General features: G+C 58.0%; 6 protein-coding genes across 6 annotated transcripts; 5 read left to right on the plus strand and 1 right to left on the minus strand.

Moving 5' to 3' along the window:
- Positions 1–401: 401 nt before the first annotated feature.
- On the plus strand, positions 402–1,292 carry BXZ73DRAFT_43869 (uncharacterized protein; the record flags this gene model as incomplete). Its single annotated transcript, XM_048019221.1, has 1 exon — positions 402–1,292. One exon carries the CDS (start codon positions 402–404, stop codon positions 1,290–1,292), a length of 891 nt encoding a protein of 296 aa, XP_047879837.1.
- Positions 1,293–1,649: 357 nt separating this feature from the next.
- Positions 1,650–3,719, minus strand: BXZ73DRAFT_44018 (cytochrome P450; the record flags this gene model as incomplete). The annotated part of the gene is made up of 11 exons (XM_048019257.1): positions 1,650–1,824; positions 1,883–2,129; positions 2,186–2,360; positions 2,420–2,533; positions 2,588–2,714; positions 2,770–2,866; positions 2,922–3,005; positions 3,059–3,215; positions 3,299–3,427; positions 3,480–3,587; positions 3,642–3,719. 11 exons carry the CDS (start codon positions 3,717–3,719, stop codon positions 1,650–1,652), a joined length of 1,491 nt encoding a protein of 496 aa, XP_047879838.1.
- Positions 3,720–4,733: 1,014 nt separating this feature from the next.
- Positions 4,734–9,483, plus strand: BXZ73DRAFT_43764 (P-loop containing nucleoside triphosphate hydrolase protein; the record flags this gene model as incomplete). Its single annotated transcript, XM_048019205.1, has 17 exons — positions 4,734–4,939; positions 4,994–5,159; positions 5,630–5,856; positions 5,911–6,064; positions 6,115–6,219; positions 6,273–6,418; positions 6,469–6,580; positions 6,634–6,798; positions 6,851–6,972; positions 7,027–7,486; positions 7,539–7,728; positions 7,795–7,937; positions 8,047–8,244; positions 8,299–8,449; positions 8,504–8,619; positions 8,680–9,087; positions 9,145–9,483. 17 exons carry the CDS (start codon positions 4,734–4,736, stop codon positions 9,481–9,483), a joined length of 3,408 nt encoding a protein of 1,135 aa, XP_047879839.1.
- A 1,151-nt stretch (positions 9,484–10,634) lies between these two features.
- Positions 10,635–14,518, plus strand: BXZ73DRAFT_76049 (uncharacterized protein; the record flags this gene model as incomplete). The annotated part of the gene is made up of 9 exons (XM_048022342.1): positions 10,635–11,309; positions 11,372–11,840; positions 12,337–12,453; positions 12,484–12,550; positions 12,967–12,983; positions 13,033–13,058; positions 13,153–13,178; positions 13,206–14,412; positions 14,477–14,518. 9 exons carry the CDS (start codon positions 10,635–10,637, stop codon positions 14,516–14,518), a joined length of 2,646 nt encoding a protein of 881 aa, XP_047879840.1.
- Positions 14,519–15,715: 1,197 nt separating this feature from the next.
- BXZ73DRAFT_76050 (uncharacterized protein) lies at positions 15,716–17,210 on the plus strand (the record flags this gene model as incomplete). Its single annotated transcript, XM_048022343.1, has 2 exons — positions 15,716–15,812; positions 16,009–17,210. The coding sequence occupies 2 exons, from the start codon at positions 15,716–15,718 to the stop codon at positions 17,208–17,210; spliced, it is 1,299 nt and encodes a 432-aa protein (XP_047879841.1).
- A 773-nt stretch (positions 17,211–17,983) lies between these two features.
- BXZ73DRAFT_76051 (uncharacterized protein) lies at positions 17,984–19,766 on the plus strand (the record flags this gene model as incomplete). Its single annotated transcript, XM_048022344.1, has 3 exons — positions 17,984–19,150; positions 19,210–19,612; positions 19,705–19,766. The coding sequence occupies 3 exons, from the start codon at positions 17,984–17,986 to the stop codon at positions 19,764–19,766; spliced, it is 1,632 nt and encodes a 543-aa protein (XP_047879842.1).
- Positions 19,767–21,741: the final 1,975 nt, after the last annotated feature.

Consider the following 21,741-nt stretch of genomic DNA (forward strand, 5'->3'; position numbering starts at 1 on the left):
ATTCAGTCTTCATCTTTTCGCCCCAGGATGCTTGCTGCTTGACTTCAATTTAGACTCTTCGGCCTCTTTCTGTTGCGACGCGCGAGCAAGGCCCTTCCTCTGCAAGACATCCATGTACAAAATCGGCTCTAGATGGCACTGTCACTGAAGTCCGACCAGCCTGGACGCTGATTGTGTAGCAACGTGCGTTTTCTCAGCGTCACTGTCATCCGCCAGCCCATCTGTTCCTTGTCACCATGAACAAGCGCAAAGCCGACTTTGAGGAGGGAGGAGAGAAGCCTACCAAGGCATGCAAGACTGTCGATACCGCGGACCGCCATCCACAACGCACCTTGCGCATCATCACGGACACGGCCGCTCTCGAGGCATACTCAGAGAAGACGACGTCCGCAGAGGACGGCATGTTCTCGCCCGTAGGCACGGATGAAGATTCGCTCTTCGACGAGACCCCTCCACCGAAGCACGACGAAGCCAAGGGCGTCCCCGACGCCGAGGCACACGCTTCGCTCGCGCTCGTCCGCCGCTCCCCGCCCTCCATCCCCGGCCTCTTCTTCGACCCCACCCTCCTCCTCCCCGACGCGCTCTGCGAGGACGTGATGCTCTCCTGCATGCGCGCCTTCTTCCAAGACACCTCCGCGAACCAGGTGATGCTCTTCGCCCGCTCCTCCCCGCCCTCCCGCCCCCCTTCCCCACACGACGCGCCCCGGCCCCCCACCTCGAGCCCCGGCCTCCCCAGCTTCCTCTCTGACCTCCTTGAAACCCTCGACGATAACCTGAAGCCGCTCCTCCCGCCCGCGACGCACGCCCTCCTCTTCTCCCCCGCCCCGGTCGCGTCCGGGTACACCGGTCCGCCGCGCGCCCGCCAGGCGATCGTGAACGTGTACTGGCCTGGGGAGGGCATCACGCCCCACGTCGACCTCCTCGACCGGTACGGCGACGGCATCGTCGGCGTGAGCTTCGGCTCCGGGTGCGCGATGCGCTTCGACCGCGTCACGTCTGGGGACCAGCCTGGGGAGCGGGGCGACGGCGACGGCGACGGCGACGGGTGCGCGGTGTACCTGCCCACGGGCAGCGTGCTTGTCATGACGGGAGCGGCGCGCTACGACTGGACGCACGGGATCGAGAAGCGGTTCGAGGATCTGGTGGAGGACGAGCCGGGGAGCGGACGCGAGCGGTGTACGGTCTTGGAACGCGGGCTGAGGCTGAGTGTCACTTTCCGCTGGCTTCTTCCTGGTGCGGATGTCGTTGGGAGTGCGGAAAAGGCTCAACGACAGGGTGAGCGTTCCGTTTAGAGGATTATATCTTTGGGCTTGCTGGGTAAAACGGTTGGAACCCTGGATCTTAATGCACGCATATATCACCACCTTATTTCTTCTCTCTGGGGATTTAATCGAAAGCGGTGTGTTCCGTGTAAAAGCTGAATGATACAACAAGGCCGGAACGAGCAAGTCGAGCATAACGAGCAAAGCTGAGACCAACGTGTAACGAGGGGTATGCATAATGTCATCATCAAAATCGTCCACGAGCCTTCTATACGCAGGGTTCAGTCGTCGCGAGAAGTCGTGTCGTCCGTGAGCATAAATCTGTTCCGTTGTCCGTACCCCGCAGCCCGTCGTGCTGTCTGTTGTCCGCGGTCTACCATTATCAGCTCATGCAGCTCTGCGCTTGCGGAAGAGGACCTTGGCCGAGTGCGAGGGCAGGTCGGCGTGTCCGAAGCGGATGTTATCTGGACGCTTGCCCTCGTCTGCAAACTTGACGTCGTAGTGAAGAACGAGATAGGCCATCATGGTCTTGATCTCGTTCGCCGCGAAGAACCGTCCAGGACTGCATGCGAAGAGTCAGCGCATTAAACAAACGCCGAGAGCGTCAGACGCAGACGCACCACGCGTGCCGCCCATGGCCAAAGGTGATGAAGTCGACGGAGGTGTTCACGAGTTGGTGCTTGAGCGCCTCGTCCGCGCCCGCGTCCCGCATCCGCGCGAACCGGAAAGGGTCGAACGTGTGCGGGTTTGTGTAGTGTGCGTCGTCGGTGTGCGCGATGACGGAGGCGGCGGCGACGAGGGTGCCTTTCGGAATGCGGGTTCCGTCAGAGAGCGTGACGTCCCGGACGGCTTTGCGGAAGATGTTCACTGGGAGGATCGGTGTCAAGGGTGACAAGAAATCAGGAAGCAAGATGGAGACGTACTGAGAGAGCCGTCGGCGAGGCGCATGGACTCCTTGAAGAAACTGTCGAGCTTGCGCATCTTGGCCAGCGAGGCCTTGTTCCAGCCTTCGGCGGCTATGATGGTCTCGACTTCCTCCCGGAGCGGCTCAAGGTACTCGGAATATGCGGCCAAATTGTACAGCGCGTGTGTAAAGGTCTAGAAAATCCAACGCAATCGTATGATGGTTGGATATGTGGTGGGCGATCAAATCTTACCCCGCTGGATGTGTGGATCGCCCCAAAGTTGACTAACAGGACCTTCTCGACGACATTCTCGAACGGAGTGCCTTTTGAGGCCGCCTCTTCCAGAAGCCATTGAAGCATGTCGCGCTATAAAAGCTTCAGAAAAGCTTTACTACAGACACATACTTTCTAAATTCTTACCGGTTTGTCCTCCCAGGAATCTCCATGAAGTTCCATCATCCGCTGACGCTCTTGTAGCAATGGGATGACGATAGGTCGCAGCTTGCTCCTGCTCTTCGATACCAATGGGAGCATGGAGCCGACCAGGCTGTGTCGAGCACACATTAGACCTAGTAAGTCGCCCTGATGTGGATGCTACATACGGTTTGAGGATTTCCGGAAACAAATTGATAATGAATGACGATATAAAGATTTCGTTGGTGAAGTTGATGGACACATCCAGGAACACTTTATCGTGACCTGGACAAGCCTGATTAGACGAATGCCAACAAAGAGAGGGATCATTGTTCCTCACATATCGGCAGGCCCACCATGACACGATTGCCTACGCGAGCAATTATCTGTTGCACGATTGGGAAAGCACAAACTTCCGTCCAATCTGAGGCGCTTCTCGTTTAGTAAGGTGACTACATGCGCATAGTATGGGCTCACCATCGGTCGGCGGTACGAGCTCCTCCCATGCCGTGTTGACTTCGTCCAGCACGTCCGGGTAGAGAGCACCCAAGTTGCGCGTTAGCTTGTCGCGGACGACTGCAACATGGAACTGGTCGTCAAAAGTAGGACCAAGCGTATGCCTCAGCTGTAGAATCTGCGATTACGAGTGTCAGCTTGAACTGCGCCCATAGTGGCTCCCTCATGTCGTGCGACAGCTAGCAGGATTGAGTGACATACCTCAGCAGTACCCTCGACGGCAGAGAGGTCCTCATCGGGGCTCTTGCGGAGCTCGTCGATGAGCTTGGGTCCGGTGAAGACCACGATCCAACCGTCCAACATTGCGATCTTGAATACCGTGCCGTAATACTAGAAGGTGCTCAGCCACCGAGAGGACCTGTCATCCCACGCGGGGGCGCACCTTCTGGTAACCTTCGCGCAACATCGTTTCTCCATCCCGTAAATACCGAAAAGCTCCGAGGTATGACAATAGTGGTGCAGATGGCCCAATGGTGGGTAAAGACATCAACTGCGCGCATACAGGCGTCAACGTAGTTATAGTGTCCGCTGCAGAACTACTCACTGGGTTGAAGCGCCTCCGGAAGAAGTATGTGATGGCCCAGGAGACCGCGAGGGCAGCGGCGACTTGAAGGAAATCCATTTCGGACAATACAACACGCGGGAAGCCGATCTCTGTGCCAAAGAAGATGGAAGGCGGTGCAGGTGTTAGCTGCCGAAGGCCGTAATGAAGGGGTCCAACGAGCGGGGATGCACGTGGAAAAGCAGCACCTGGGGGCGAAGTTGGCCACCAGACCACACTGTGGCCACCTGCAGATGGAGAGCATGGATGCTATGTCCGCCTGACTCTCAACCCGGCTCCAACTTGGGTGGGATGGGGGACGCACGAATGAAGAAAGGAACATACCTGTTTAACAGCGCTGACGTAACTAGTCCATGCAACGCCTCCTGCACAACTTTGCGGACTCCGCCCAACTCAACCCGCTTGAAGCGTGCGTGCGGGGGATGGGAGCTGTTGAAAGGGTCCGGGGTAGGTGGACAAGCCGGCGTTGAGGGAGGTCGGGGAGGTGGACGAGTGCCGTGACCGGAAGTGGAGTGGATAAGAGGTGATACGAGAGACACGAAGCGTACGGATCCATGGCAGTGCTTCATATAGTACTCGTGACTGACGCAAACAAGCTGCGCTGTGGGAAAGCAATCATATCCGCGACATATCACAGGTACCTAGCGCCCTGAGAGGTGTGTCAACTGCCGATCCTGCCAAGATTGGCGAGCTCGCGTGTGCATGGGTGGCCCTGGGTGGCCATGCGAGAGGTCCACGTTGGTTGGGGATGGAAGGCAAATATATCAGGCCTCGACTTTGGTTTGGAAAATCATGGAAAAAACACCTCAAAACAAACTCACGTGCACGTCACGTGTACTGTTGCGAAAGAGCTTGCCCTGAAGATGCGCGCGACGCGTCTGAGGGGCCTCCCGGCTCGTTGCTAGCGCTTACCACCATCATCCCCTCGACGCGCCCGCGTCCGTTATGGCTCGTAGAGCCCCCTCACACGACTCCGAAGACTCGCAAAAGGAGAACAACGGTCTCAAGTCCAAATCTTCAAAGAGCATGGGCAAATCGACCACCGACAAGCACTCACGCGGCAAGCGCGCAGCGATGAGGGACCATGTGGACGCGGACGCGAAACCTGAAGATCAGGAGCAGGGAGACGCAGACGGAGAAGCCGATGAAGACGAAAGAGGTGGCTCGGGGCATTCCCCCAAAGGGCTCAAACGCGCTAGGGTCAATGCCGAAGGCGATTCGCGTCCTACTGGTGGTACCTCCAAAATTGAGAGGGTGACTCTACCCCGTGATGTCGATGGGTGCATCCACATACATCGCCATCTCAATTCAGAGTTGCTCATCATATCTTCTAGCTACGTCCCGGGCTCCATCGTTCGTATCAAGCTCGAGAACTTCTTGACCTACGACTGGGTTGAGTTCTCCCCCGGCCCCTACCTCAATATGATCCTGGGTCCTAATGGTACTGGAAAGAGCTCCATTGCATGTGCAATCTGCTTGGGGTTGAATTTTCCGCCCGCTGTGAGTGATGTTTTGGTTTTCATGTGCATTGCAAGAACCACCCTCCCCCTTATCCCCTACGTCCTCGCCACTCAAAGGGATTTCTTCTGGATTGTGAACCGACTTGTGCGACACGGGAGTACGTCTCCTCTGTCGTGGTTCATTGCGACAGATGGGGGGCTTTCGCGCTCTGATACGAGTGGCCACCCACATCGAGCCTGCACTGCGAGGGGCACCCGGATATGTCTGATATTTTCGTACGTCATGCACGAGCTGGGTTCGACTATCCACAAGCTACTCTTGCCCAGCCGTACCATGTCTACCGCTAGTTGCTCGCTCAATGCCTCTGGCGCTTCGCTGGGTATATGCGTCTCCTCGAGTTCGTAGAAGGATAGGGTGCTCTGAGAGGATGGACCGCTTGTGTTGCTTCCGTTGTTCTAGTGTCCATCTCGCGTTCACCAAACAACATCGCTGATATCTCATCTTCATAGCTTCTCAACCGCGCCCAAGACGTCAAGTCGTTCGTGAAGAGCGATAAGGAGAAGGGGTACATCGAGATAGAGCTCAAAGGCGAGCGCAAGAAGGGCAATATCGTTATCAGGCGGACACTCGAAGCCGCGAACAAGAAGTCCAACTTCTTCATCAACGACCGGAAATGCAGCGCGGCGGACGTTAGCACCGAGGTTGAACGCCTTAATGTTCAGGTCAACAACCTATGGTATGACTGCAGCCGGTCTTCGCGCTTGCCTGTACTCACCCTGGTCCTGCCCAGTACCTTCTTGCCGCAAGACCGAGTGGCCGAGTTTGCTCGGATGACTCCGCAACAACTCCTCCGCGAGACCCAACGTGCCGCTGGCAGCCCGAATCTATCAAACTGGCACGATACGTTGATTGGATCTGGCAAGGAACTCCGGCAGATCCAAGAGGTGAGCTTTGTGTTGCTACGGCGCTTAGCGGTTGCTCATGCAGACCTAAGCGCGTGAACGAGGATCGCGAACAGCTCAATAATCTCGAGGGACGCAACGCCGAGCTGCAGAAACAGGTCAAGCTTTATCAAGAGCGCCAGACCCTGGAGAAACGCGTACGCATATCCATACTTTCTCACTGAGCCTTGTCGTTGATATCGCGCAACAGATTGAGCTCCTGTCTGTCATCGTGCCGTTCACTTCGTACTACGAAGCTCGTGACAAGTACTATGCGATGAAGCCGGTGTACCGGAAGATCACGGACGACCTGAAAGACATGCAAGCACGACATGCCCCTTATACAGCAATGCAGCAGTGAGTCGTGAAGATCATGCGCTTCGATCGGTTGAACTGACATACGGTAGGGCATTGGTGGAAGAAGTCAGGAAATGCGAAGCCACCAGAGACGCCCTGAAGCGAGCAACGAAGGCCAGGGTTAACGCGATGACAACGAAGTGGGCCGAAAATGACCCATTGGTAAGCCGCGGCCCACGTCTGACCCGAAGGTCTCTTGTTTACGGACGAGCCAGGAACGCGAGGCGGAAAGCATCAAGAACAGACTAGACAATCTGAAGAAGCAGGACAAGCAACGACAGAGCGACATCAAGAAGTATGAGCGGATGATTGATGAGGGCACTAAACGACTTGCAGAACCGTTGGACATGGAGGACGTTGAAGAGCTGACCAAACAACTTGTGCGTTTTGTCGGCTCCGTTCAGCAGGCTTCGCATCTTACGCCTTCAACAGAAAGAGCTGAATCTGAAGCACCGAGACATAAAAGAACGCAACTTCGATATTCAAGAGGCTCAGAAACAGGTTGCGCAGAAGTATGGTCAGTGCCAGGCCGCTGTTGATGGGCTCACTCGGCAGTAAGTCCTCTCTTTTTCACTCAAAGATTACTTTTGACCGTGTACCCCGTTTAGAATATCTCAACTCGATAGCGTAAAGCATCAGAAGCTGCAGAATCTCGCAAAAACCGAATCTGACGCAGCGGCGGTCGTCGAGTGGCTTCGCAGCAACAGGCATCGGTTCAAGATGGAAGTTTTCGAGCCCGCAGCCCTTTCCGTGAATGTCCCGAACCGGCACTACGCCGACGCTGTTGAGGCGTGCTTCAGTTTCGCGCAATTGCGTACCTTCGTCTGCCAATGTCTTGAAGACTATAAGACCCTCAACCGAGTCTGTGTCGACACTCCGGAAGCTCTCGGGCGAACAGTGCGCATCAACACGTGGTATCTGCCCGTTGACATGAATCGCCTCGCGCCGCCGCCTGCTTCTCCCGAGGACCTGCGCGCCCTCGGGTTCGATGGCTACGCAATTGACTTCATCGACTGCCCAGAAGGCCTCAAGGGGTACCTCTATGCCGAAGTGAAGCTCCATCGCACGGTACGGCCTCTTCTTGTTCTCGACGCGTTCCTCAGCTGATGTGCTAGCGCAGGCAATTGCGGTGCAGAACCCACGAGCTGTGGACGGCAACCGCGCGATGCATATGGCCGAACAGGCCAACGGCGCTAACTACATCATCGGCCGGCTCATGAACCAGGTCCGGCGGTCAAACTATGGTCAGCGGCTCGCACAGAACTCTACGCGTGAGATTCCGCAGGCGCGCTCGTTGGTCGGCACTGTCGGTACGCATGCCTTGGTTTGAGTGCCCTTCACGTTCCAAGTCCTTACAATACGACGCTTCTTCGTAGTCGACCCGGCGGTCAAGCGACAGCTCCAGGAGAAGCTCTCCGAGTCCCAGAGCAACATGGAAGTCGTTAGGCAAGAGGAACAGGAGCTTGCAGCCAAGGAGAAGCAAGTGCGCGCAGACGAACGGGATTACAGGGCGGAATTCGTAAGCGCCCGCGATTCCTGGTCAGGGGCTTGTGCTCACGGTTTGGTGCGCAAACATAGGACCCTCTCAACGCCCGCAAGGAGGCAGCGATAAACGCGAGGAGGGCGAGGGCATCTCGGGAACTGAAGCTGAGCACGTTGTTTCACTCGTTTCACCCGTCCTGACGCTGACCGTCTCCGCAGAGGAAGACAAGACCAAGCTGGATAAGCTGAAGAAGGCGCCACCGGTCGACCAAGAGCGCGCAAGGCTCAAGCAGCAGATGCTCACCCTCGCGAACAAACGCGTCACCCTCATCAGGGCCTACGCCGTACGTTCAAATGCCGTCTCCGTGGCGCGTGTATTGACCCTCCACCTATATCAGAGCTTGAGACGAGCGCTTATCACTGACTACGAGGCGGCGACCAAAGCCGGACTGGAGGCTGCGCAAGTACTGGCCAAGAAGTCGGCTCTCGAGGTCAAGTGTCAGGAGCAGAAGGAAGAATTGGAGCGTGCTACGGCGAATTGGGCCGAGAGTAAGTAGATAGGCATGCCTTTCGGCGAGCATGGGTGCTGACACTCTCGCATAGTGCGACAAAAGTATACCAAGGCGAAGGAGGAAACTCTCACTCGCCTGCAATTCAGCAAAGACAAGCTCAGCGAGAGCAGCGACGAGACGAAGGAGAAGTTCAAGGTGATGGATGAGGTTCGCGCCCTTTTCACCACAAAATAGAACATACACTGATGCTATGCCCTTCTTCGCCAGGCCAACGAAGTGGTCGCCCGGTCATCGGAAGAATGGATGGCCGAGCTTGCTCAGTGCGAGGAGGAGCTGAACCTGAACACTTGCACGAACGGCGGCATCGTCGACCAGTACAACCGCCGCAAAGTCGAGATCGAGCGGCTCACGGAGACGATTGAAGAACGTGAGCGCCGCGCCGCGCACATCGACGGCCAGATCACGGCCGCGCGCGAGCACTGGCAGCCGGCGCTCGAGCGGCTTGTCGAGAGCATCGGGAAGAAGTTCTCTGGCGCGTTCGACCGGATCGGGTGCGCGGGCGAGATTCGGATCAGGGAGGACGAGGACTACGAGAAGTGGGCGATCGACATCATGGTCAAGTTCCGCGACAGTGAGAAGCTGCAGCTGCTCACGGGCGAGCGGCAGTCTGGTGGAGTATGCACCTTCCCTTTGCCCAAGACTTGACGCATGTTGACGCGCCTTCGTTCACAGGAACGGTCCCTTACTACGATCCTCTACCTGATGTCGCTCACCGAGGAGGCCCGCGCGCCGTTCTCGCTCGTCGACGAGATCAACCAGGGCATGGATCAGCGCGCCGAGCGCGCGGTACACAACGCGCTCGTTGAGGTCACCTGCCAGGCCGACTCGGGGCAGTACTTCCTCATCACCCCCAAGCTGCTCCCCGACCTCCGCTACCACGAGCGCATGCGCATTCTCTGCGTCAACAACGGCGAGTGGCTCCCCGACACCGACTCGCCGGGCATGGGCAACCTGAATGGCCTGATCGATAAGTTCCTGTTCAAGCGGAACGGGGGTCAGGCTGCGGCGTAGTGGCGTGGGGCTCACAGGAGCCGAGAGCCGACAGTTCGGACTGATACCTTCTTCATCTAATATGTCTCATCTACTCACTGCCGTGCTGTGTTGTACCAGTCTCGTTTGCTAGAGCGCGTATAGTCACCGATACCTACATGTACACTTTGTTTCTCCCTTCGTACTCGTACTGTGCTTAGATAGTTTTCTGCTCCGATTGGGCAACCGCAATTCGTTTCTTCTCATCATACAACTGTGTCGAGCTCTGCGATGGGTCGATGACGAAGAAAGAACGACACAAATCTCTAGCACTGGTACGTGCCAATTCATCGGAGGATGAAGGAGCAAAAAGCGAATGGCAAACCATTTGGCGCCGGCATCTACCACTTCATATAGACGCGCTATCTCTAAATTCTGCCAATTCATGACTACTATATGCATGTCAGATCTACAGGGGAGGGGGGTTAATTCGAGGCCACAGGAATGATGACATTGTCTATGCGCTACGGCGAGTCGGCGAGTCGAACAAATTCGAGCAGTAGTTAGGCGGAGCGCTAAATATTGAAACGGCGAAGGCGGTATCTCGATTCTCGAGTCTCGACTCAGGCTGGCGCCCAAGTACTCCTGACATGATCTGAAGCTCTACGCCGGACCTCCACGTTGCATCCATGACGGACTTCCTCTCTCTCAACCACGATGTGCTCATATACATCTCAAATTATCTCAACACTCGTGGTGCGGTCTCTCTGTGCTTGACATCGAAACGACTGTACGGCTTGGTCCTTCCTCAAACGTTGATCAGTATGACCCTATTGTTGGGCGAGCAGTCTGAGGCGGTCTGGAGAAACCACCTCTTTGCCGCTGCGCCACACTTTGATACGCCACGCGTATCTTTTCTACGTCATCTGGAAGTGCACCACCCCGCGCATCACTTCGGATACGTGACTTGGGCAAGCAAAGAAGCAAGTTCGAACATCATCGTCATACTTGCTACGGGCTTGGCGGACGTGCTCAATCAAGCCTCCAAATTGCGTACGCTCAAGGCGAGATTAAATATGGACGAATACCTTACAGCTTGTCCGCGGCTGGGACAAGTTTTAGAACATCTCGCTGATTTACGCGAGCTCTCTCTCGATGGGGTCGGTCCGTTGACGTTGTCGTTCCTCGGCTCTATGCCCCATGTCAACAAACTGGACACACTCTCCCTCAGATCGAATAACTTCAGAACTTCATCCACTTCTACAGCCCGCGCCGACGCTGTACCCCTCCCGCCCCCGCTCCTCGTCATTCTAGCCCGTTTCCCCCGTCTCCGATCAGTCAAGATCATTTCGCCACCTGGCATCAAGATCGTTTCTCCCACCTCCAACGAAGCGGACCTCCCGATGCTGCACACCATTCGCCACCTCTCTATCATCGAGAGCGAATTCGGCGTCGCCCTCGCCCTCGTTCCCTTCTGCCCGAACCTTGCCATGCTCAGCTACGACTGCCTCATCGGCATGAAGTCCGTGCCACGTGACGACCCCTGGCCCGCACTCCGCGAGCTCGCGCTCCAACACATCAACAGCGCGTCGTCGCTCATCGACCGGCAGCCCCCGCCGCGGTTCGGGCGCGTCGACCGGCTCTCGCTCGGGGCGGATGTCACGGATGGCATCTTCACCCCGTCGCAGGCGCGGCCGGTGCTCGCTCTGCTCAGCGCGACGCAGCCGGGCGCGCTCGTCGTCCGGGGCAGCGTCCGGGGGCGGTCGGTCTTGACCGCGGGGGGGACGACGTGGGGCGAGATCGCGGGGATCGTGCCGCGGCTGCGCTCGCTGGAGATATGCATGAAGACGCAGGATCCCAGAAGGCTGGTCAGTCGTTTGTCCTCGCCTCTCGTTCCTCGACTCACGTCTTCTCGGGTGCATACCCACAGGACGAACTGCATTCTGTCTTCAGCGAGACCCGCCTCGTGTGGCTCAGGATCCAGGTCGTCGCGGATGGTCGCCTCCAGGAGTGGCTGGAACAGGAGCAGGTTGCAGACCGTATGACGTCTCCGGTGTGCGAGGCGATTCGTCTGCTAGACCCTCGCAAGTTCTTCTCCGCCGTTCCCTCGCTACGCGTGCTCGGGATCGGAGATACGATGGGCGTGCCGATGGGGTTTGAAGGCTATGTGAAACCCGCGATCAAATGGCCTTCTCCAGCGGGAGGAGCATCTGCCATGGCATCGTCGAAGCGCTCTACAAGAGGGGAGAAAAAAGTCCGAACGCGGCGTCACCGGTGGTGGTGGTCGGAAGGCACAAGAGAAGGGGGCCCGGAGATGGTCGAAATCTGGAGAGAAGACGCGGAAAGCGCACGCGAGATCATCGAGAGCCCGGATTTCGACGCGGAGAAGAGCCTCGACGGTATGTTGCTGGCAACCATCGTGTGTGCTCCATCGACTTACAGGAACACAGGTTTCTTCTCACCCAAGCGTGTCTATGAGCAGACTTGAGTCATGGGGATGGTTCCGTGAAATATTGCGCGGGGTGGGGTTTACGATACTTACCCGCGGAATATTGGCATGGGCACCCTTCAAGCTTCAAGCCTCGCTGTATGCAAAACGACATGGAGGAGGCGGTCAAGGCGCTTAGTGTTGTTCGATTTCCTTAGGTGAACCGGCTCGACTTGTTCCGATCCGGCGACCATCAGTGATTTGCGTCGCGTTCTCAGAAGTTCCAACCGTGACCCGCCTCCTTTATGACTCTCAACAACGACGTTCCCATCCTTGCCACGGCTCCGCTTGATTGCCATGATGGTCTCTGTGTGGCTTCTGCAAGGCGAATATACTCTTCGCCCTTCCCGCCGCTGAATCCTCCTCCGCCTCGCACCGCGGGCGCGCCACCTTGTAGCGCTCTACAGTTTCCACCATGCTCTGCAGCAGCATCGCGTCTCCCGGAAAATCCCAGCGTTGGGACCACGTCGGAGAATGGATGGGCCTCGTGCGCGCGGATCGCGGGCACGCACACGAGCTCGGTGGTGAGCGTGTTGATCTGTTGGCATCTTTAGGTGCATTAGTTGAGGTTCCTCGTCGAGTGACACCGGGAATCCAATCTGGCCAGAAGAAGCTCTTCAGGTGTGCAGGGCACGAGGCGACGAGGGATATTGCGACTCATCGAGTTCAGGTTTGGATTGGGAAATACTCAGATCGTCGAGGTTTGACGGCAGGATGCGTAGCGGGTGATTGAGAGCGAGGGGATGGTGCTTTGTAAGTTTCTAATTTTTCGAAGCGTTGATCGGGGGCTGATGGTCTCATTTCAATCTTTACGGGGCTTTTCTTCGCAGTTTACCATGTGGATCAAGTACTGGCCATGGGCCTTGCAAAGCGATGTTTCGACGGCTTCTCTGGGCGCTTCTTCAAGAACAAATCAAGTGCTCGCTCCTTGATCTTGGTTGATGACCACCGTGCTCGCTTTCCGACGTCAGACGACTGAAAACCTCAGCTGTCTACACGTGTATGCACATACACCCACTCCATAAGCCTCGATGTAGTATCAGAGCATGCGAAGGTGAGTCGGCGGTCTTCGGGCACCCGAACTCTACCTGACATCGCTGCAGCCACGCTCGATGTCCATCCGGAGAGGGTATATGAGCCCGCGGCCTCTCTCTGCCGCACGCTCCCTTCTTCCCCTCAATTGCTATCTCCCCTCTCGAGTTCGCAAGGCTGACAACACACAGGTATGGGGCCTTTTCTTCACGAGCATGTGCGTGGAGACGAATGCCGTTCGCAGGATGGACTCCCCTGCCTGCGCCAAGTGCGGGACGGTGCTCTCCGACGACGCAAAACGCTGTTCAGGCTGTCGCAGTGCGCGGTACTGCAGTGATAGCTGTCAGAACGAACACTGGGTCCTTCACATCTTCGACTGCAAGATCGACAAGCCCATCGACCCTTCTCATCACCTCGCTCGCGCATGCTACCTTCAAACTCCCCCGCTCCACCTCCCGACCAGGATCGACTATGGCTTTGAACAGGTCTCGCGTCGCGGCGTACCGTCCGGAGAAGAGGACCTCCTCTCGCTCTATCGCTTAGTCCTCTCCAAAGCTTCTCTCAAGGACGTGCGCAGATGGCAGCGAAAGGGACAACTCGTCCACGGTATCAAGTCGATCCTCGAAGCCCTCCCCTCCGAGGACCGCGAACCGGCCTACTCCTGGTTTCTCGCCAACCAGTCTTGCCTCGCCAGATCCGCCGTCCTCGTGTCTGACATTCCCAGTCCGAACCTCACCCCGAATATTGATGACCTCTTCCGCGTCGGGTCTATGCGCTTCGACGGAACCACTCCGGAGGACATCAAAACCATGCTCTGCAGCTGCCCACTCGACGGCACCAGGCACGTCTGTTTCTTCTTCTACCTCAGCGTGCTCTCCCGCATCCCTGCCATCCCCCCGCTTCCAACATGGGTCCAGTTCGGCTTCGTCGCGGCACTCTCCAAGGCAGCGCAGGACGCGATGGGCGAGGCATACACCGAACTCGCGTGGGCGTGTCCCTTCGAAGACTTCTTCGCTGCGTTCGAGGCCGGCACCATGTTCTCCCTCTTCCATCGGTACAACATCGTCGTCTCCGACGCGCGCTTCTTCGCCGACGTCATGAGCGTCCCATCGTCCTCTGGTCCGAAGTCGGTGTGGTACCTGAAGCAGCACGTAGATGTCGTCAAGGAGCGGAAGATGCCGGTGGGGTGGACCGGCTGCGCGCCGCTCATGGCGGCGTACCAGATCGACTACGGGTACCTCAACTGCCACCGCCCGGAGGACGTCGGGCTGCTGGACGACCTGTACATTCGCCTCTTCTCGAAGGTGGAGGAGGGTATGGACCCGATGGAGCTGCACGAGGCGTGCGTCGAGCGACGCCTGTTGGAGTACGTGGGCCGGTTCGTAACGGTCACTCCGCACGCTATGAGGTACGCATCTCTGCTGAAGAATCCGCAGGGGGTTATGAAAGAGGTATGTGGTTGTTGTTGCATTACATCCTTCATAGGAGGAGCTGACAATGAGGTTTGATCTACAGAGCGACAACCTCTACAACGTCCGAATGGTGTATGACTTATGAACGACTCGAATAGTAGGCCTGCTCCAGCGCCAGTTTGTCCCAATGTAATAGTAATACAACGTTGCTCGCACGTATGCATCTATGGGTATCGATCGGTAGTAAAGGAGGAGACAAACGAAAGAAGGATGTCATCTACGCTGTGGAACTCAACTCCGGGAGAAGTGGATGATTGCCAGAAGGTGCGCGGCCCAACGAGCACTTGCATCCAGCGCTTCCGCCGTCGAGCCAGCGCTTGAGTCTCTCTCGCTCTCACTCCCCCACACCCTGGATCAGTACCCCCAGGGGAAGTTCCCGTGTCGACGCCTTCGATCTGTGCTTGGAATACCCCCTTATAGTTCCACTTTTATGTCCGGAGAGCGCTCCCACACCGCCCAGACAAAGAGTGCGCGCACAGACATCCTACCGACAGACCATCACCCGCACCCAAGTACGCCTCATAAACCCGATGCAGAGCTTCAAAGCTTCGACATTAGTGCCGTAGGGCCCAGGCGGAGAACCAGAGGCACTTCGGCGCTGCCTTATCCATGGTCGGAGCGGAGACAACGGCGGCGAATGCCTCTAGCAAAGTAGGTGGGTCCCTCATCCCCGTCTTCGTGGGCCACGGGGAGGGGCTGGCGGGCGGGCGGGCGGGCTGGGCGCGTGTCCTCGCCCTGCTCTTGCGCTCGCCGCTAAGGTGGCGGTTGGTCGTGGAGAAGAAGGAGCACTTCATTGGGTCTCATCCGCCTCCGCTGTCCAGATCTTCGACCATCCTTCGCTCCAACTGGGTGATGCGCAATCTAGGCTAGAGCACGCGCGTGTGTTTTGTGTGCATGTCTTGCGGGTGACCGGGCGGCGGTCGTCGAGGCCAGCGCAAGAAGGCGCATGTGGACGGCGGAGGACGCCTGAGTCATGGTATGTGAGATCCAGGCTGCGTCTTGTCCTGTCCTTGGGCTCATTCCTGCATAGACTGCCGCCGACTGGCACCGCTGGCACGCCCTCTGTCTGTAAGCAGTGCTGTTGGACGATTTGGACCTTGGGGAAGACTGAGGACTTGGATTGCTAGGTACCACCCAACGACCCCTGCGCTGTTTGCATGGCGCTGCCTCGCGTGGCTGACCCAGCACTGTGTTCGCTGCAACTGTGCATATATACAAGCAGGCCCGTCTCAGCTGGGTGAGTCGCGTCCTGCTTCCCGCGCGTGCTGCCTCTTCTGATCCGATGTCCCGCGCCCCCTGCAGCGTCGACGCCCGGCCTACGCCTCAGCCTGAGGGCGTCGAGATCATTGCGAGCGACGCCGTCCACGTTATGCGTGTCGGTGTGGACGGGCGCTGGGGTGGCGCGGACTCTTCTCCTGGACTCGAAGCGCAATGCGAGCTCGAACTCTGTTTGACGTGGGGTTGTCTCCCTGGGCGTCTCCCTCTGCCCTCCGCTCGCCTCCCGCTTTTCTCAGATCTCCTCCCGCTTTTCTCTCTCCTCCCGCTTTTCTCTCCCCTCCCCTCCCCATTGATCAGCATGGAAAAATTGGCGTGCGCCATGTGTGCCGGACGACGGCGCCAAACGCTGCTCGGGCTGCCGCGACGTCCGGTACTGCAACCAAGATTGCCAACGCCAACACTGGCCCATCCATATCTTCGACTGCGATGTCGACCAGCCCATCAGCACCGTCTACCACCTCTCGCGCGCATGCCACACCGGGATCGTCCCTGCCGAGTATCAAACCCGACGCGACTACGGTTTCACCAACGCGAGTCGATCCTTCGGTCGCGCCTCTGAAGAAGCCCTCCTCAAGTTTTATCGAGCCGTCCTCGACATCGTTTCGCTCCAACAACTGCGCCGCTGGCAGAGCAAGGGCCACCTCCTCCAAGGCATCAAGGCCGTCCTCGAGCACCTGCCCCCGGCCTCCCGCGGTTCGCACTACCACTGGTTCCTCGAGCACCAGATCGTATTCCAAGACCCAGCCTCTGTCGCTCCGGCTGCTGCTCGTTTCAACCCCGCCGACCGCTTCAACGACGTCCTGCGCAAGGGCTGGATACACATGGGAGGCTCTCCGGACACCCCCCAAGAAGCGATCGAGGAGCACAGGCGCGGTATGCTCCCACCCACTCTATCCGCCCACTTCGTCTACGTCCACTCCGTCGCGCGCGAAATCCCCCTCCCCGAGATGGAAGAGTGGGTCAGCTTCGGCTTCGTCACCGCCTCGTCTCCGGCGGCGCTCGGGGCGCTCGGGGTCGCGTACCACAACCTCGCGCACGCGAGCACCTTCGACGAGTTCGCGTTCGCCCACAAGTGGCAGCGCCTCCCCGCCCTCTTCCGCCGCTTCGACATCTCCGTCCCAGATCCGCGCTTCCTCGACGACGTCCTGTCCGGCAAGCGGGAGGAGATCAAGACCGTCTGGCACCTCAAGGCTCTCGTCGACACGCTGGCGATTCCTCACGATTCCGGTAGCCCGCCCCGGGACGAGCTGCTCGCGGGGACGACCGCGGCCGACTACGGCTATGCACGCTGTCGCGACGACGCCGAGATCGGCCTGCTGGACAAGCTGTACCTCCGCCTGTTCGTGAAGATGGGCAAGGGTATGGACCCGCTGGAGCTGCACGAGGCGCGCGAGCGAGGGAGGCTGGTCGAGTACGTGGGCAGGTTCGTCGAGCTGGAGCCGCATGGCGCGACGTACGCGCAGTTGCTGCAGGATGCGACGCATGTCGTGTACGACTGAGGTGGGCGGCGACACGACGGGCAACGGCCCAGCTTCGGAGCCCGAAAACGCGTAGAAAAAGCCTGTCAAAGGTGTATTTTCTGCCGCCTTTTGTGCGCGTGTGAAAAAGGCACTAAAATGGGCAATTTTTCCGGGTGCTTTACGGGGTGCCGAAAAGGATCGATAAAGAGACCTTTGGTGCCCATTTCAATAACACCCGTTACTTATCACTCGTACTAACTTGTTTGTTACTCACATAGTATACACGTTCTATTGCCTTTACCACGAATTATAATGTCTTTGTTCTGAGCATAGTATTCTGTCGGGCCGAAACATTCGCCCAAAACGTCACCTTTCAGGATACTCTGCGACATACACAAACTTGACATAAAAGTTCGCCTTTCCCACCCTTTTTCTCCCCTGGAAAAACACCTGCCGAAAATGACACCTTTGATAGGCTTTGTCTACGCGTTTTTGGGCTCCGAAGCTGGGCCGTTGCCCGTCGTGCGAGAACCGTCGGGTGCCGGCGCTGAACTTTGAACGGGAAGCAGTACTTGGTGACACGCGGCCTGCTCTGACCAGCTCGATGCAAGCAACGTGTACACTTAGTGACTAGACGGGCATAGGCCACTTTGCACAGCTGGGGTCACCATCAGGATGTCATGCAGCTCGTGTGTGAAGCGTGCTCGTGTAGCGTCGGAGTTGGTCGGGTAATCATTTCGGAACCATATATGTACAGCCGTAGCGCCGTACGTTGGCATACATCCGCCCCGCGTTGCCAATTGCCCACAACGATGTCCCTACTCGACCTCCACGACGACATCCTCTTTCTCATCTTCTCCTACCTTTCCGGCCGCAATGCCCTGCACATCTGTCTGTGCGCAAAGCGCGCTTACTACATCGCCATTCCTCAAGTGTATGCATATATCCGCAAATTCCCGTACACAATTGCCGATTTCGCTCAATGGCGCAACGCTCTCCTCTCCCCGGAGCCCATCTCAGGAAAACCACGGGCGTCGTTTCTACATTCCGTGGACTTCATGAACTCAGTGAACAGGGACGATCAACCTACCGTCGCTGCCGGGCTAGTCCAGCTGTTTGCCCAAGCCAAGCACATGCACTCCCTATGCATCAACTCCGGAAGTCGACAGGAGCAGAAGCTCCTCACCCTTCCTCAGCTCTGGGAAACACTGGGGACATTGCAGTCTCTGCGTTCGTTGGAGCTCAGCCTCGTCGGTCCAGTCACGATGGAGATGCTGAACTCCCTTCCGAACGCCAGTAGGATCGAATCCCTCTCCCTTGATCAACAATTCGCAGTTCGTTCCAAGTCACGCTCTTACCCCCCACTAACGGACGTCCTTTCGAGATTCAGCCGACTACACTCCCTAAAGCTGGGCCTCAAGGAAGACCGTATTCCTCTGCTTGACCCCTCCGTTACGTCCACGACCGTAAGGGACCACCTGCTCCCTAGCCTACGCAATCTGGTCATCGTCGAGCCCTTCTCATCTGCCATGATCGACCTCATCCCGCTTTGCCCCAAACTGTCCTACGTTTCCTACATGTCCGCGTCTTCAAAAGAGCGGCCTTATCGGGAGATCGTGGCCGGCCTCCCGTGGCCTCCTCTGCGCGACTTCAAATCCGTCATGCGCTCGGAATACCGTCAACCGCCCTCACTCCCACCATCCCTGCCAGGGCCCATCCCTCGCCTCATCATGGACTACCCCTTCTCAAACGTCGTCCCATCGGAGGAGGAGGAGGAAGTGTCGGAGTTCATCCGCTCCATCCGACCGGGTGCGCCGAAAGCGTTCGACTTCGTCCGCTCCGTCCGACCGGGCGCGCTCGTGCTCGACGTCGCCCTCTCCACCCACTCGGACGGCACTATTCGGTGGGCCGACGAGCTGCGGATGGACCCGCCGTTGCGCTCGCTGGAGATGCGCTTCCGGGCGCCCGGCCATCATCTGGTGAGTCGGCCCCGCCACCGTTGCGCTCTCCGCTCACCGCACCCTCGCACCGCGCACAGACGGGGCTGCACGCGGCTCTGCGTGGCCTCCCGCTGCTCTTCCTGGGCGTGCACGTCGTCGAGGAAGACCAGGGCCGCTGGGCCCCCGAGCCCCCCAAGGGCGCCGTCGTGACGCACCTCGAAGTCGCGCTCGCGCTCGACCCGCGGGACTTCTTCAGCGCGCTCCCCACCCTCCGCGTGCTCGGCATCGGGGACGGGATCCTCGACCCGTATGATGGGGGCTTCGGCCCACCCTTTGCAGTCGTGGATCCCAAGGACGCAGACGACCCGCGCCCGCGGCGGACGAGGTGGTGGTGGTGCACGGAAGGCGGGCGGGAGATGTCCGAGATTTGGAGGGAGGACGCGGAACGCGCGCGCGACATCATCGAGCGGCCGGGCTTCGATCGGGAGCGCAGCCTCGAAGGTGAGTCCTTGCGTGCGCTGCCCGCGACGTGCAGTGCGATTGACGCGAACTGCCGCCGTGCCAGGTTTCTTCAGTGAAAAATGCGTTTACAGTAGTGGAGACGACGGATCGCAATGCTAAACCTGGCGTAGGCGAAAAACGTACTTGTTCATGAGTTTGCCCATCGATACTTCGTTGAACAGCATTGAACCAAAGTGACGAGTCCGCATGCGCGCCTACGACTTCACGGTAGGTTAATCGTCCGTGTTCAACCAGTTCATGAATTCCACGGAATGTAACAACAACACCCGTGGTTTCCCTGAGATGGGCTCCGGAGAGAGAAGAGAGTCGCGCCATTGAGCGAAATCGGCAATTGTGTACGGGAATTTGCGGATATATGCATACACTTGAGGAATGGTGATGTAGTAAGCGCGCTTTGCGCACAGACAGATGTGCAGGGCGTTGCGGCCAGAGAGGTAGGAGAAGATGAGAAAGAGGACGTCGTCGTGGAGGTCGAGCAGGGACATCGCTGCGGGCAATTCGCGCGCGCAGCCTGGGCTGCAGGTGTTACGGAAATTTGCCTTTTCCAGTAATCACGCAAGTCACGGTGTTAGTAAGCAGCGCGCGGCTCCGACGCCCAGCCACGAGGCTACCGCGCGCTGTACAAGAGCTCACTTGAGCGCCTCATGTACAACCGGGCCGTGGAGAGTGACCGCGCGCTCCTGCACGTTGCCTCTTGTGCCTGGAGCGTACCAGCGCCCTGACTACGTAGTTACTTCTTCCAGTATCGTACGCAGACGCCTCGCGCCTTTCGTGCGATTGCTCTTTGTATTTCCGTTGACTCTACACGACATGTGAGTGCAAGCAGGCGAGCTAACGCTGCAGCACGCGAATGCACGCGCGACTCACATTGACTCATGTACATCGTAGCTAGCGAATATAAAAGGGCCCGCTTCTGGAGGAGCAATCTCCAGAAGCTGTTTGGGCTTTCGTACCTCCAATCTCCCTCGCGAGTCTCGGCTGGTGCGCTATCTAATCTCGTAGATAGCCGCGCGCGCTAAGGCGTCTCATAAACAGCTTCTACCAAACCCCACACCTACTCAAAACCCCACTCGCCGCGGAATCAAGCGCGCGAATACACGAGTACGGTTCTACCACACCCCCTACACCCTCACCGCTAACGCGACCTGCCTCCAGTGTCCGCGCGAAGCACTCCCTCTATCCTCCCACTCACCGACATCTTCGCCGACGAGTCGACTGCGACTCCACCGCGAGACCGCATCCGTCCCAACTTCCTCGACGACTATCCGCCACCCTACGAACCGGTAGCCAACTACCTCCACCACTTCCTTCACCTCGACCGCACCGCTTTCCCGCGCCCGTGCTACGAAGCGCTCGACCAACACGATCGCACGGTCCGTGGTTACCTCCGCCGCGTCAACACCAACTACGCGGAGTCCTGGGATCTCACCGGTGACTACTCAGACGTGCGCTACGGCCTGCAACGTTTCGAAGCCTACTACAACCTCCGCGAAGGTCTTCCGATCTTCTCTCCCGCGCACTACGAATCCCTCATCACCCGCACCTGTGTCCAGACGGACGAACCCATCGCGTACGGAACTCCCGCTGGAATTCTTCGTGATAAGCTTTCTGCTATCGACCTTGACACCACTACAGCCTACCGCGTGAGCGAGCACGATAGCTATTGGTTCGCAGCAGACTGCACTACGGTAGACGCCGCTCCCGGCACCGCCCCTGCTTACCAATACATCGAAGGAGGCCCCTGGACCCACGTGTTCTACCGCTTCGATTGGCTCCCTAACGGCCGCATTGTATTCACCTTATCCACTGAAGACAACGAGAGGAGACGTACTCGCGTAGCCACCTTTGACAACCTCGATCCCGGCGAGAACGCCTTACGTTTTAATTCTCTCACCCCCAACCTCCAATTCGGCCTCATCCTATACGTCCTACCCATTGGAGAGTACCTAGAGTACCTACGCACTCGCCACAGCCTCCACATCCTCCCACGCCTCGAGCGTCAGCTAGTGTTCCACGCCCTCTACTAGGTTCAGACAGTCGTGTAGACAGAACCTCGCCTAAACAATTCCCACGCGAAAAGCGCTCAGCCGTCTCTTCGCCGACTTGCC

This window comes from Epithele typhae, assembly GCF_022376455.1.
Source record: "Epithele typhae strain CBS 203.58 chromosome Unknown BXZ73scaffold_12, whole genome shotgun sequence".
NCBI lineage: Eukaryota > Fungi > Basidiomycota > Agaricomycetes > Polyporales > Epitheliaceae > Epithele > Epithele typhae.